Raw genomic sequence first — 13,559 nt, forward strand, 5'->3', positions numbered from 1 at the left:
GACTCCCGACGAATGATACAATGCATATGAATTGTAAATAAAATATAGAAAAAAATAAATTCTTGTTGTGTAATAAAACTATACTAAAGAAAGATGTACCTCTCCTTACAAAAGGGTAGCTCAAATACGATGATAACTATCAAAACCGTTAGCGACAGCATATCAAACATAAACATTTCACAAAATTGTATCCGATATTGCTTCATACCATGGGTCAAATCAAGATTGATCGTAAATGAGACACAACTTGGTATAGTTCTGTCATCGACGTATCGTAGTCCGATAAACCAGTTTGCATGGGTTCACTTTCTGATATGACGCTGGTAAAGGTATGATCCAACGGCTTGAAATGGTCGTCCTAGTATCTCTTGGGTACTTCGAAAGCAGTAGAATATTTCGCAAGGAGATGGGAGAAAGTAGCCCTATAATTCATTCATCATATCGTTCTCCTATCGAAGTATAAGGGTCTTGGAGTGGTCCTTTCATAAAAATATCTTGGTTTTTTTCTATTGTCAAAGCATCTTATTGTAGTCCTGTCATCATTCTACCGTAGTCCGAAAAAACAGTTTGCATTGGTTCACGTTCTGCTATGACGCTGGTAAAGGTATGATCCAACGGCATGAAATAATCGTCCTATTATCCCTTGGGTACTTCGAAAGCAAAGGAATCGTCTGTCGGATGTATGAAAAATAAATATGGGTCAAATCAAGTTTGAATGTAAATGCCATGCAAACACCGAAAATATAAGACTAAGAAGTAAAAAGTCCAATCTACTTAAAATAACAAAATAAAAGCATTAAACGGTCATACAGAGTTGGCTTAAATTTAAACAGAAAGGGGGTAGGAAGCAAACTACGAGTTAAAATATGGGGAGAAAAAAATCTGCAAGTCAATGGGCTTACCCAATAGACCCCGAAAACACGGGTTAAATCCAGTTTGAGGACACGCGATAAGTAAATATTGAAGATATTAACATTTTTTGGGAAAAAAAACGCCGAACAACTTTCAAAATAGCTGCTTAACGTCACTGTTGAAACAAAAATCTAAAGCTTACGCACATCGTGGAGAAAAGAGGTTATATAAAACTCTTGCCGAAATGAAATGAGTTTACCCAATAGGGTCGAAAAACACGGATAAAATCGATGAAAAGGTTAATTGCGTCAGTAAAGATTGAATATGTGATGAAAATTAAATCACAAACAAATAACTCACAAAAACAATAAAAAAACAATTAAAATTAATAAAAGTGTATTAATAGAACAAACCAAATATACAAATAACGATAAGTCTTAATTCCTCTCCACATTTTTTATACATACTGGTTTATAGAACGTCCTACCACTGGATGGCCGTAATCAGGACACTTAAGGGGGTTCCTATGAGGATCTTTTCCGACCTGAACTTTAAGGGTCCCCCTTCCTAGTTCAAGGGTCATCCATCTAAGTCAACTTTCGGTTCCTCTAAGGTCCCCATCCGCTACCGGTCACTTCTGGTTTCCCTCCCTTTTCCGATCCCCCTCAATCTCCCGGTCAGTTAATATTCGACAAGCTGTTATTTAAAGGTAAAACTGGTTCATGTATGATAGAAAATCAATAATAGACCATTAGTCATCACGTTGCACAACCTGGTGCCCGCTGTCATGTTGAAAATTGCTCCTCACAGATCTTCCGCTCGAGTCCACATTCAACTATTTTGAACACCATATAGAAGGTCATTAAAGTGGTCTATATGTACGGCCATTACTACTTATAGATGATATCAGTATGTTGACTTGAAGTAACAAAGGAGAATACTGATGATACTCGTGGCAATGCACAAAATATTCGAACTTTTATGCACAGTGTAAAACTCAATCTATTAAAGCAGTACAATCCTTAATAGTTTTTTTGCAAATTGCAGAAATAAATCAATGATAAACATATTTTAGTTTTATAAGATTTTGATTGCACCTACAGAAAAATACGAAACAAACTCTTCATCGTGAGTTCAATTGCCTCAGTCGATTGATGGGAGAGCGCTTGTCAGTTTTGATCTGATTACTTTGCGAAACTCATGTCATATAACAAAGAAACCCGGGAAAGTTTCCCTACATTTTTTTTTTTTAAATTGTCTATACTTTAAATAGACAGTCAGTTACAAGTCAACTCGTAGAAAGCATGGTTTATGTAGAATTATTAAATCAAGTTTCACATTGTCATGCTAGGTATACGCCCTCTCGTACCCAAACCAACGAAACAATAAGTTGATGATACGGATAGTAGATGTAGCTGCGATATGATTTAATTCCAAAATGATCAGATAGCAAAATTAGAAAAAAAAGATACACCTTTGGCAAAGTTTTTAAAATTTTGCACATTTTTTTTCAGTATATAGTGTATAGTTTAGAAAAACGAGATGACCGGCTTTTTCTGTATTTATACTCAGTATAAGCTTTTCAGTCAAAGACGTTTAAAACATATTATATAAGAGCTTTTTTGTATATTTTTAGCCCTTATTTTGTCTTAATCAATGGCAATCAGGCAATTAAGCAAAGTATTAACAAATAAACGTTTCTACTCCAGACTTTACTTTTACGAGCAACTCGGCGGGTGTTTCTAGAAAAGCTTAGGATCATTACCCTACCGGTGTACCTAGTCCGAGTTGCTTATTTTCTTTTGTGCTTTGTACGTATTATTTTGGTAGGTTTACGTTGTTTGTTGTGAGAGCCTTTTTCTCCTGCCTGGTCTTTGTTCCTGCATTACAATCTTTTGATTTCCAATAGAAACTTGGTTCCTTGGATAACTCTTTTTCCAAAACTCTTCATCTTAGATAAATGATCACACATTTTTGTTGTGTACATAATACTAAGAAAAACAATGGTGAGCAATGTTCACTAACTAGATACAGCACTCTCCCATTCGATAATATGCACATTTGACATATAAAAGAGGGGGTGCACAATTGGATTATGTATTCAATATTCTGTGAAAGTTTTATTAGATTTCATTCGGTGGTGTATGAGAAATAATGAATAAGACAAACGCAACCCCATGATTGCATATTCATAAATGAAAAAGTCCATGATTTGCTATGTGAGAATCTCAAACTAATTTGGGTCAAATCTGAAATAAGATTCAGTGAAAATGTCTTTGAATTCCATTTAGTCGTGTAGGAGGAGTGACGGATAAGAGATGAATCTTCCTTCGTAACGGGAGGACTGAAGGATGAAGGAAGTACGGAGAGAAGACGCCCCTATCCCCCACTTTGCAAGACTTGACAAAAACTTTTGGAATGGCATTTTCTGCGTTCCTTAGCATCATCTCCATATCGGTTTTATGTTAACTCATGGTACTAGCATTTTATAGTTAGTATTTCTGTATTGTTTACTAAACAATGAAATACCTATACAATTTTTGCCATCTCTGTACAGCTGAAATCCATCTCGGCATGAACAGGTATAGGATCCGAGAGAATTCTCACAAATGTCCGAACAAAAGTGATTATAATACTTGCATTCGTCTATATCTGTAATCAGATAAAAGATACAATATAATTTACTTAAGCAGTGTGATTGTTGTATCTTTGGCATATTCATCATATCGGCGGGTACTTTTAGAAAAGCAGGGGACGCTAACCCTACCGGTGCACCTGGTTCATGCTCTAAGTTTTTAGTGGAACCCGAGATACTCGAGATTTACTTTTGTTGCTATGTACTATTATTTTGGTTATTTTATGTTCTTTGTTGTGTGTGCCTGTGTTCCATTTCTGGTCTTTGTTCCTAGATTACATTCATTTGATTTCCGCTGGAATCCTGGTTCCCTTGATTAGTCATCAATTCTCCTTATATCGTGGTAAATATTTTGCTTTAAGACGTCAAGTAGTTTTTTGTCTTCTATTTGACTTGAAGAGGACGGAAAAGGAGATTCATACAGATAGTATTTATAATATTGTGCACGGCCAAAACTTAAAACAAAATACAAAATATTTCAAGCTTGATTCCCTTGATTACTTTTTCAAACATTTCTCTTACATATAAACATAATTACTACCTTGAAGCTGCTTGGAATACTTCAAGTCATTTAATATCTCCTTTAAATCTATCAAAATATATATTTTGCCAGATTTATTTTGGACTTGACTTAATTATGGATCGGATAAGTGTACGGTAATTATTTTGTTACCCTGATTTAATGTCATCATACATTGTAGCGTAAATATCACAGAGTGATTATCTTGTTCTGTGTTAATATTCTGTCATTATATCTATATTTGTTTGTTGCAATAACATATATATGCATTATGCAAATATAGATCATTCATACAATAGTATATACCTAAGAAACGTCTCAATTAACAACTTGTTTTGTGACGTAGAAAAAACATATGTCAATGTACACTCTGTCTTTTGTCGGTGTATTTTTTAATTAACAGAAAGTTAAGAAACCGAAGTTCATTATAATGCAATTTTAAACGCCGATTAACAAACAACGCAAAATGTAGAAATTTTATGTAGACGTATTGATTAATGACTAGATTATCAAACTACATAACACAAATTGAGAAATGACATTCCGATTTTTTCCATTTAATAATTTAGCAATAAAATCTTACCTTTTAGACTGTTTTTTGTTGTGTGAAAGTTTAATACCTTACAAAAATCCTTTTGGTATGTTTTACATGTATATTTTTTTAAATAGTAGAAGTTTGCTGAGAGTTTTGTTCAAACTTAATGTGAAGAAAGTAAATCTGAACCTGAATATTGAGGCGCCATCCAAATAAAAATATCGTGTTCTTAAAACTGAATGTTTGTAGAAATGAATGTAGCACCGTTCGTTTAAATCATGCAAATACTTATAGTTTACAACTTTTAATTGTTTTTATTTTTAATTAATCGTAAGTGAAAGATTTACAACAAAGGTACTTGCACAAACATTGAACGTTGAAAGTTGTAAGTTTGATATCATGAAAATGATTACCTGAACAGTTTTTCTTGTTATCATCTAGATGGTATCCATTGTTGCAATCGCAGTAGGCAGACCCCTCAGTGTTGATACAGACTTGTTCACATCCAAAGTTTTTCTCTTCACACTCATTTTTATCTGGAAAAAAAGAAGGTTGTCAACAGTTATGACCAGGGTTGTTTCTCTAATTTCTAGAGTGAAAAAAAAGTTTTATATTTTTGGCAGAAGGTAGGTCTAAATTTCAAAAATGTCAAACAAACAAACAATGTTTTAAAACTCTAGTTTAAGCAAGAAGCATACATGTAAAACGAATATCTTCAAGTATATAAATTACAGTAAATTTGGTTTTAAAGTTTAAAAAAGATCATTTACATTTTTTAACTGTAATAGAGTAATCTAGGGAACCAAGATTCTAGAATATATTGCAAGGGTTTCTTAAATATCAATTGAAAAACCAAAATAAAACATTTGATGATGGCAATACAAATACAAAACATACCACTACATGGAACATTTTCACTATAGTTTCCATGATAACCGTCGATACATTCGCATTCTGCCAACGAGGAACGTGCGGCTAAATGTGTAGTTGACCACACAGGGCACTGGACACAGGAGTTTTCGTCAGCATTATGATAGAAACCAATTGGACATTCTGTAAGGTTTATAAGATTTACCAAAACAATTCTAAAGCACATTATATCATCCCCACGTTTTAATGTTGTTTTTGTGAGGGAATTCTTATTTAAAATTCTTTAGTTTTATATTTGCTGAAACCTTAAAATTTAGGACCGGCACATTATATCACCCTAGCAACCAAATTTCTTCTGAATCAAAAACTTTGAAGATTTTCCAGTAAAATCAATTGCCATGGCAACAACAACTACCAAATCGTCTTAAAACATAAAAATTCAGCATATTATTTCCCCCATAAAAACCAAATTTCATCCAAATCGGAGCATTTTGAAATTTTGTAAAAATCAGTCGCCATGGAACCCGGGAACATATCGTTTTCGATATATTTTTGAATATTATTGTGCAGCATGCCAAACTCTACCACTGTATCAAATTTCAAGTTCATAGCCATCTAAGTTTCCGTGATATTGCAATGCACTACATTTTGAGCTTTTTTCTTATTTGACAACCGTTTCAAAATGGCCGCCATATCGAAGTTTTGAAAAATTAAGTGTAAATGTCTGTAAGAATCATGTAAAATGTGAAGAATCAGGAATATGCATGTCAAAATCCTACCGATCTGACACTATAATATAATTCAAGGATGCTTTCTTTCTTCATTTTAAAAGACTATTATTTGATAACTGCATCATTGTATTTGCTCAAACGTTTTTCAAAAGACTGTTAAAAAATTGAGGTCTTTGACAGAGTTATCTGTCCCTGAAATGTTCATTTTCAGTGCATTTCAACGAAATTATAACTCAGTTTATTTACATTACATTGAAATTCTTTATTTCCTTAATTCTGATGGTGCAAATAGTCAAATTAAATTTTCTAAATGGTGGAATTTTTCATGCCATGTTTCATCCACTGTCTAATTCTTTCAGATATTGACACTTAATTACTACTTCAGATAGATACACCTTAACGATTCATAAGTTCATGATGACGATCATAAAACTTCTGTAGTGATGACTTCAATCTTGTAACAACATAACTCTGTTTTAGAAGCCTAGTGATATAAAATGTCTGCCTAGTTACGACAAGCTCTGGCATAACGTATGAGTTGTGCTATGAAAACACCATACACAGGTGCTGACGGAATGTTGCGACAGATGAAAGAAAAGTTGAATACGGAAAAAGTAATCGCGTTTGTCGTATTGTTTCGTCATTAGTTTTCCTTCACCATCGATCTCTAATTGTACATTGAGAAGTTGCAGAACCTTCTACTCCCAATCTTAATAATTGCTGAATTAAAGCATGAGGGATTCGGTTTCCTACAATGGGGCTGACGGTAGAATACAATCATCAATAAATATTAATGGTAAGCAACAAAATATAACTTATATGTAAATGTTCAGATAAACAGCGTCAGTGAACACTCTCAACAGAAGATAATGACCCAATTATCTATTTGACCACTTACAAAATCTAAGCAAGATCAATGATATATCTACAAGGAATGGAAACCCTGATTTTATTGGATCGGAAATCAAAATATTAGATGAACAAATAAATGTTTTAACGGATGATAATTTCCTTCAAGTTTAATAATAATCGATCAGTATATAGTGAGGTCTGGAATTAATGAAGGATAAAAGGACAACCCAATCACTATTACCCCCTCGCTTGATAGCAGAGGTATAATAGATGAATGTGTTTATACCACTGCACTCTGTTGCTGAAATCTGTGTATTCCCTGGCCAACAGGAACAGTTATAGGTTCCTGGTAAGTTGTTACAAACTTGTTGGCAATCATTGGTAGTAGGTGACAAACATTCATTGTAGTCTGGAACAAAAGATTATCATTTTTCCATTACACTGTATTATCATACTATTGGTATTTCATAATTAATTTATGTTGCTGGGTATGCTCAGGGATAAATGCATACCTGTTGCAAGTATTAAATTTGCATAATAATTTTCTGTCATTATTTCAAAATATCCGAATTTGTATTACTGCGACTTAATTGTTAACCAGTGTTCTGGAATAGTTCTGTTTTAAAATACAAGTATACCAATCATAATTATATATATATATATATATATTGCAAACTTCAATGTGCTATACGCGTGTTTCAAGAAGTAATCTCTCATCAACGGAATTCGATTAAAATATATAGAAAGATCTTAAATAAAAAAAAATTGTTTAACAGAAGTCCTGAAAACTATTTTAAAAAAGGGAAGCCAAGACCATCACCTAAAGGGTCGTTCTACTAATACAAGGAAAGAACCCTCAGTGTTTTGGGGTATTTTAAGATTTGTAATACTGCAAATTTTGATAAATATGATAAACAAAATCTTACATGTCTCGGGGTCAGACAAGTCTGACTACCGTTTATTCTATAATCAGGCATTGCTTGTGTTTTTGTTGTTGTTGCATAAACTATTACCTGCACAAGAGAACTCATAAACAACTAGAACAATTACTGGTCAATTTACAGTAACATCTGTATTAACTTATCTCGTTTACCTACCAAAACAAAATAACATTTGCTAGAACATACCCGGTCTTGTTATAGTGTAATAAGTCCACCTACCCACACAAGAGAAATTATCCTCGGCTAGAACATATCCGGTTTGGTTACAGTCACATCTATAGGAACCAAAAGTGTTCACACACATATCTTTACAATGATTTACACCTTCCTGGCATTCATTGATATCTAAAGAGTAATTGTAGGTGTTTTTTTAAGGAAATTATTTCTAAATGAGTAAAAATAACATGACATTGCTGAAAACAACTGTCTATTGCCGGAATTACTAATAAAGGACCTTAATTTCAGTTATGATATCATGAAAATTAATCATATAAAATAGATGAAGCTCTCAATTTTAGATTATTTCATATAAAATTCAGGTCAATTACGGCTGTGTTCCTTAGTCCAATATCTCGCTTTGTTATTTCTGTATTTTACTGCGTTTTATTTGTATTTTATTTGTATAAAGTCCCCTTTCACCTTAAAATGTTTTCGCTTTAAAGAGTCATTTCACAACTTATGTTATTCTGTTTCCAGAAATGTATGCTCCAAGCTTTTGGTAGAGTCCGAATTGCTCATTTACTTTCGTTTCTTTTCACGTGCTTTTTAGTGTTTTATACTCTTTGTTGTTAATGTGTTTTCCCTTGTTTAGTCGTTGTCCTTCGGTTTTACCGTTCGAATCCGGTTCCCTTGATTTACCTCTCCGTTAAAAATTAACAGTTCTAGATGAAAATCTTAAATACGTAATTTTTTGCATTTGAAAATTGAAAACTTGTTTTATGGCAACATCCATGGGATCAAACGCGTGCGATGTAAAACATATTGCTGTATAAATATACCTGAACATGAGAACCTGTCCCAGGAAAGTTTGAGACCCACTTGTTTACAAACGCATTCAAATGACCCCTCAAGGTTCAAACATTCGTCTTCACATTTCATTCCCTCAAGTGTTTCACATTCATTGATATCTTAAACAAATTGTTTGATGTTATTAAACAAATTGTACACTTTTACATTATAAACCTGCAACCAATTGTTGCATTGATTAAAACCATACAGTATTCGTTTTAATGTTTTAAATTATCTTTATTTTAAAATGTGACAATAAGATGAATAGACCATTTTGTAGTTTATGTTACTTTCTGTATCTGTGAACAATACTTATACTTTTTAGTATATCAATATACGATAACCATAACATTTCTGATATGAAATTCCAAGTTGTACTTTACGAGACAGTCAAACAAAGTCACGTCTTTTCGTCGGTAAACAAATATAGCGATTCAATAAATGTTAGTATGACAATTTTCAAAAAATGAATGTTCGTATGAATGAAAGTTTGAAATTGTAAGTAAACAATTGTTTTATCATAACATTCCACCCTGTAATTTTTGTACAATGCTATATCAATAGTCAGTAGAACAATAAATGTAATTTATGATGAAAACTAGAAAAGTATACCTATTCAAAGTCTCTTGTGTAAGAATGTACCTAAACAAATGTTTCTGTCGCGAATATACGAGTATATATATACATTACTTTTCACATTTATCGTTACGAATTTTGGTATGATGAAATATTTTATCTAAATAAGTTTTGATGTCGTGTAGTGTGCGAATACAAAATGTACCTATACACGTTCTGTTGTCAGTATCCAATTCATACCCAGAAAAGCAGTTACAGATAAAGCCACCGACAGTGTTGTTACATATGTGTGAACAATCGGTGCCATCAACACACTCATCTACATCTAAAATAGACATACAGACGTAATTCCCTATAACTAGATAATTGTTACACACATTGTTTTTTTTCTAAATTTAGCAGAGAGGAAACTTCAATTGATATAAATCTGCATATTAGGAGTGTTCATATCACAGCTCATACGTTATGCCAGACCTTGCAAAAACTATACAGACTTTTTGTATCGCGCTAGAATTCTAACAAATAGGCTTCTGAAACAATTTATGTTGCTACAAGATTAAAGTCATCACTACAGAAGTTTTATGGTCGTCATCATGAATTCGTGGATCGTCACGGTGTATCCATTTTCGCCATGAAAACTGATTTATTCAATGTGTCATAGTTTTTCTTTCCTCTTTCGTCTACCCGGACTCGACTTTTTATAAGCAACTCGGCGGGTGTTTCCAGAAAAGCAGAGGACGTTTACTCTACTGGTGTACCTGTTCCACGCTCCAAGTTTTTAATGGAGTCCGAGTTGCTCATTTGCTTTTTGTACTTTGTATGTATGATTTTAGTTACTTTATTTTCTTTGTTTTGTATGTCTGTTTTCCATATTTGATCTTTTGTCCCTGGGTTACATTCATTTGATTACCGCTATAACCTTGGTTCCCTTGATTACTCTTACTATAGTATACAGGCTAGATAGTTTGTGTGTTAACAAAGATCTATAGAGGGCACGAGTAGAAATGTATTGTTTTACTGTGATCATGAATATTCATTAGTACTCCTTTTTGGTGCATTCTTTAGCCATATCCTCCATATATTGTTGTTAGATGATAATGGGTCTAATAAACAATCTAGACTTTCAAAACAATCAAAACATTTCAAAAGAGCTATAGAAGAAGAAACATAATCATTACAAATTAAAAACCCTAGCAGTCGTAATAATTTCAAAACTCATCTTTATCAAGTATAACTACTTAAAAGAGTAAAACTTAAATTTCATATAGCGGTTATAAGGTATCCCTATCAGAATCTAATGACATTGTCCGTGGTTTTGTTCTTGCAAAAACACATGCTTGTTTTACTGACCACAAAAAGATGGTCATAATGCAATGCCTGTGCTGCGTTAATCATTTTTAATTCCTGTAATGAACATTGACTGTTTAGTTTTAATGTGAATGTAAATTCTAGTGTTCAAAAACACGATAATATACAGTTAACAAAAACTCGTTCTATATTCATTCAAAGCCAAGAAGGAAAATCTGATTCCCTAGCTTACTAATTACATTTCTTCAGGGGTTATATGGAAGAGTAACAATGTTATGACGTGACAGTACAATGTGTGCTTAATTTAGGTACAATGACATTCTGAAAATAGAAAAACAGTACTCATGACGGAATAGAACTTCCTCAAACAAGCACTTTTTGCATTTGTTGTTATCATTTGCTATGTCAACTTGTGGCACTCTTTATTTTTAACATTTTCTTGTCATTACCTAAACATGTAACGCTATCGTTCGCTAAATAAAATCCATTTTCACAATCACAACGGAAACTCCCTTCTAAGTTAGTGCACAAACCATCACACATATTATTGTCTTCATGACACTCATCCAAATCTGTAAAGAAAGGAAAAGTCAACGGAAATACGACATTTTCATGCTTCTAGAATTGAAGACTGGCTGTTTTGCCAAAAAAAGGAGATTCATTCTTTTGATTACCCTAATTCAGCAGTATAATACTTTTAGTATGTAAACTTCGAAGTCTTCATTTTAATTTTATGACAGAACACACGATAATAAAAGATAAATGCACACATTTATGAATACTGCCTGAAATATATTCCATGTGTTTATTTGTAATCGACTATCAAATTTTAACATCCAAACCTAAAAGAACAAAGAGCATTTAAAACAAAGTCTTCGGTGTATCATAAAAAGCATATGGACAACAGCAGAAAACATTACCACGTATGGTGGCTTACATGATCAGGTGGTACTGTTATGATAAACCGTTTGGGTACCTGCAGTGAGCATTACCATGTGTGGTGACTTACCTGGGCAGATAAAACTGTTATAGTTAACATAACTCTCGGTACCTGCAGTGAGTATTACCAGGTATGTTGACCTACCTGTACAGGTAGTACAGTTATAATTAACATAACTCGTTGAGTACCTGCAGTTAGCATTACCAGGCATGGTGAGTGACCTGTACTTGAAGTACTGTTATAGTTAACATAACTCTTCCGGTACCTGCGGTCAGCATTACCAGGTTTGGTGACTTACCTGTACAAGTAGTACTGTTAAAGTTAACATAACTCTTTCGGTACCTGCAGTGAACATTACCAGGTATGATGACTTACCTGTACAAGTAGTACTGTTAAAGTTAACATAACTCTTCCGGTACCTGCAGTCAGCATTACCAGGTTTGGTGACTTACCTGTACAGTGTACAGGTAGTACTGTTACAGTTAGCATAACTCTTTGGGCAACTGCAGTGAGCATTACCAGGTATGATGACTTACCTGTACAAGTAGTACTGTTAAAGTTAACATAACTCTTTCGGTACCTGCAGTCAGCATTATCAGGTTTGGTGACTAACCTGTGCAGGTAGTATTATTATCGTTAATTTAACCATTTTCGCACCAACAGTGAGCATACCAGGTATGGTGACTTACCTGTACAAGTAGTACTGTTATAGTTAACATAACCCTTTGGGCACCTACAGTGAGCACTACCAGGAGTATTGACACAACCATAGTCACATTCTAAATCACCATTTATGCACTCATCAATATCTAAAGAAAGCAAAACAGCATTTTCAGTACTCCCAAGGCAAGGTTTTGCTTCATTTGATCTTCACAGCATAGACGATAATAGAATGTAATTTGTTATTTGTGATGATTTTAATATAAAACTTTAAAAATGATGATTTTACTACTCCAAAAGTCTTTTGTTATGTCTATTCATCTACAGAAATATGGTTATGCTTTGTATTAATTCATTTCAATAATATTTTTTTTCACTTCGTTCCAACAGAAAATAGTAATTTATACACAGTTTCAGTTTGAACACATTCATTACTGAATTGGAATCACTTGATTTGATGGATGAACTGATATATGTTACTTGTCTAATCAACGTAACAAAAAACTTGTTTAAAGATCTGATGGTATCTCAACAAGTTTTTTTTATACATAATGTTTTGTTTCCTCAATAAATTGAGGTATTGAATCAACAACTGGTGACTAATACTTCCATGACCGATTATATTGAACAACTGTCGGGTTTATTATCTCTATTGAAAAATTTACAACAAAACTAAATAAAATAAAAGACCAAATGAAATTGTAAGTATACGTGCCTACACAATGAACTCCCCGTACATCACTGTTTTTAAACCCCGAGTTACAATGACAGTCCGTCGGTAAACTCGCGGTATAGTTAGTAGTGTGAGAGTTTGGGGGACAGGGTATGCACATCTTCTTCTTGTCGTATATAAACTCCGTTTCGTTACAAGCTGTGGAAATAATGTCGTTTTACTTCAATATGGAAATCCACATAACATAATAGTACAATACAAAGTATTCAGAAAAGCGATTTCAAAAGAACTAGTAAAAAACATATGTACGATAATATAATTGCAAAATGGTTTTTTTTTTCAAATATGGAATTAAACATTAATGAAATCATACAAATAATAAAACTATGTACAAATCTACATCATAATTATGGCATTAGAAGTTTAACTGACTTCTATTTGTTGTATATAGCCATATT

General features: G+C 33.1%; 1 protein-coding gene across 3 annotated transcripts in view; it reads right to left on the reverse strand.

Moving 5' to 3' along the window:
- Positions 1-13,559, reverse strand: part of LOC148604460 (uncharacterized) — a 58,122-nt gene that overhangs the window by 3,734 nt on the left and 40,829 nt on the right. For all 3 annotated transcript variants that reach the window (XM_088549970.1, XM_088549969.1, XM_088549972.1), the window contains exons 12-21: positions 13,144-13,299; positions 12,458-12,577; positions 11,278-11,400; positions 9,726-9,845; positions 8,935-9,063; positions 8,156-8,281; positions 7,282-7,404; positions 5,440-5,595; positions 4,956-5,078; positions 3,382-3,504 (exon numbers count right to left, since the gene is read on the reverse strand). In XM_088549970.1, the coding sequence (XP_088406096.1) occupies positions 3,382-3,504; positions 4,956-5,078; positions 5,440-5,595; positions 7,282-7,404; positions 8,156-8,281; positions 8,935-9,063; positions 9,726-9,845; positions 11,278-11,400; positions 12,458-12,577; positions 13,144-13,299 (1,299 nt within the window). The remainder of the gene's footprint in view (positions 1-3,381; positions 3,505-4,955; positions 5,079-5,439; positions 5,596-7,281; positions 7,405-8,155; positions 8,282-8,934; positions 9,064-9,725; positions 9,846-11,277; positions 11,401-12,457; positions 12,578-13,143; positions 13,300-13,559) is intronic.

This window comes from Perna viridis, chromosome 10 (genome assembly GCF_037379345.1).
Source record: "Perna viridis isolate PV_CMFRI_1.1 ecotype Kerala chromosome 10, ASM3737934v1, whole genome shotgun sequence".
NCBI lineage: Eukaryota > Metazoa > Mollusca > Bivalvia > Mytilida > Mytilidae > Perna > Perna viridis.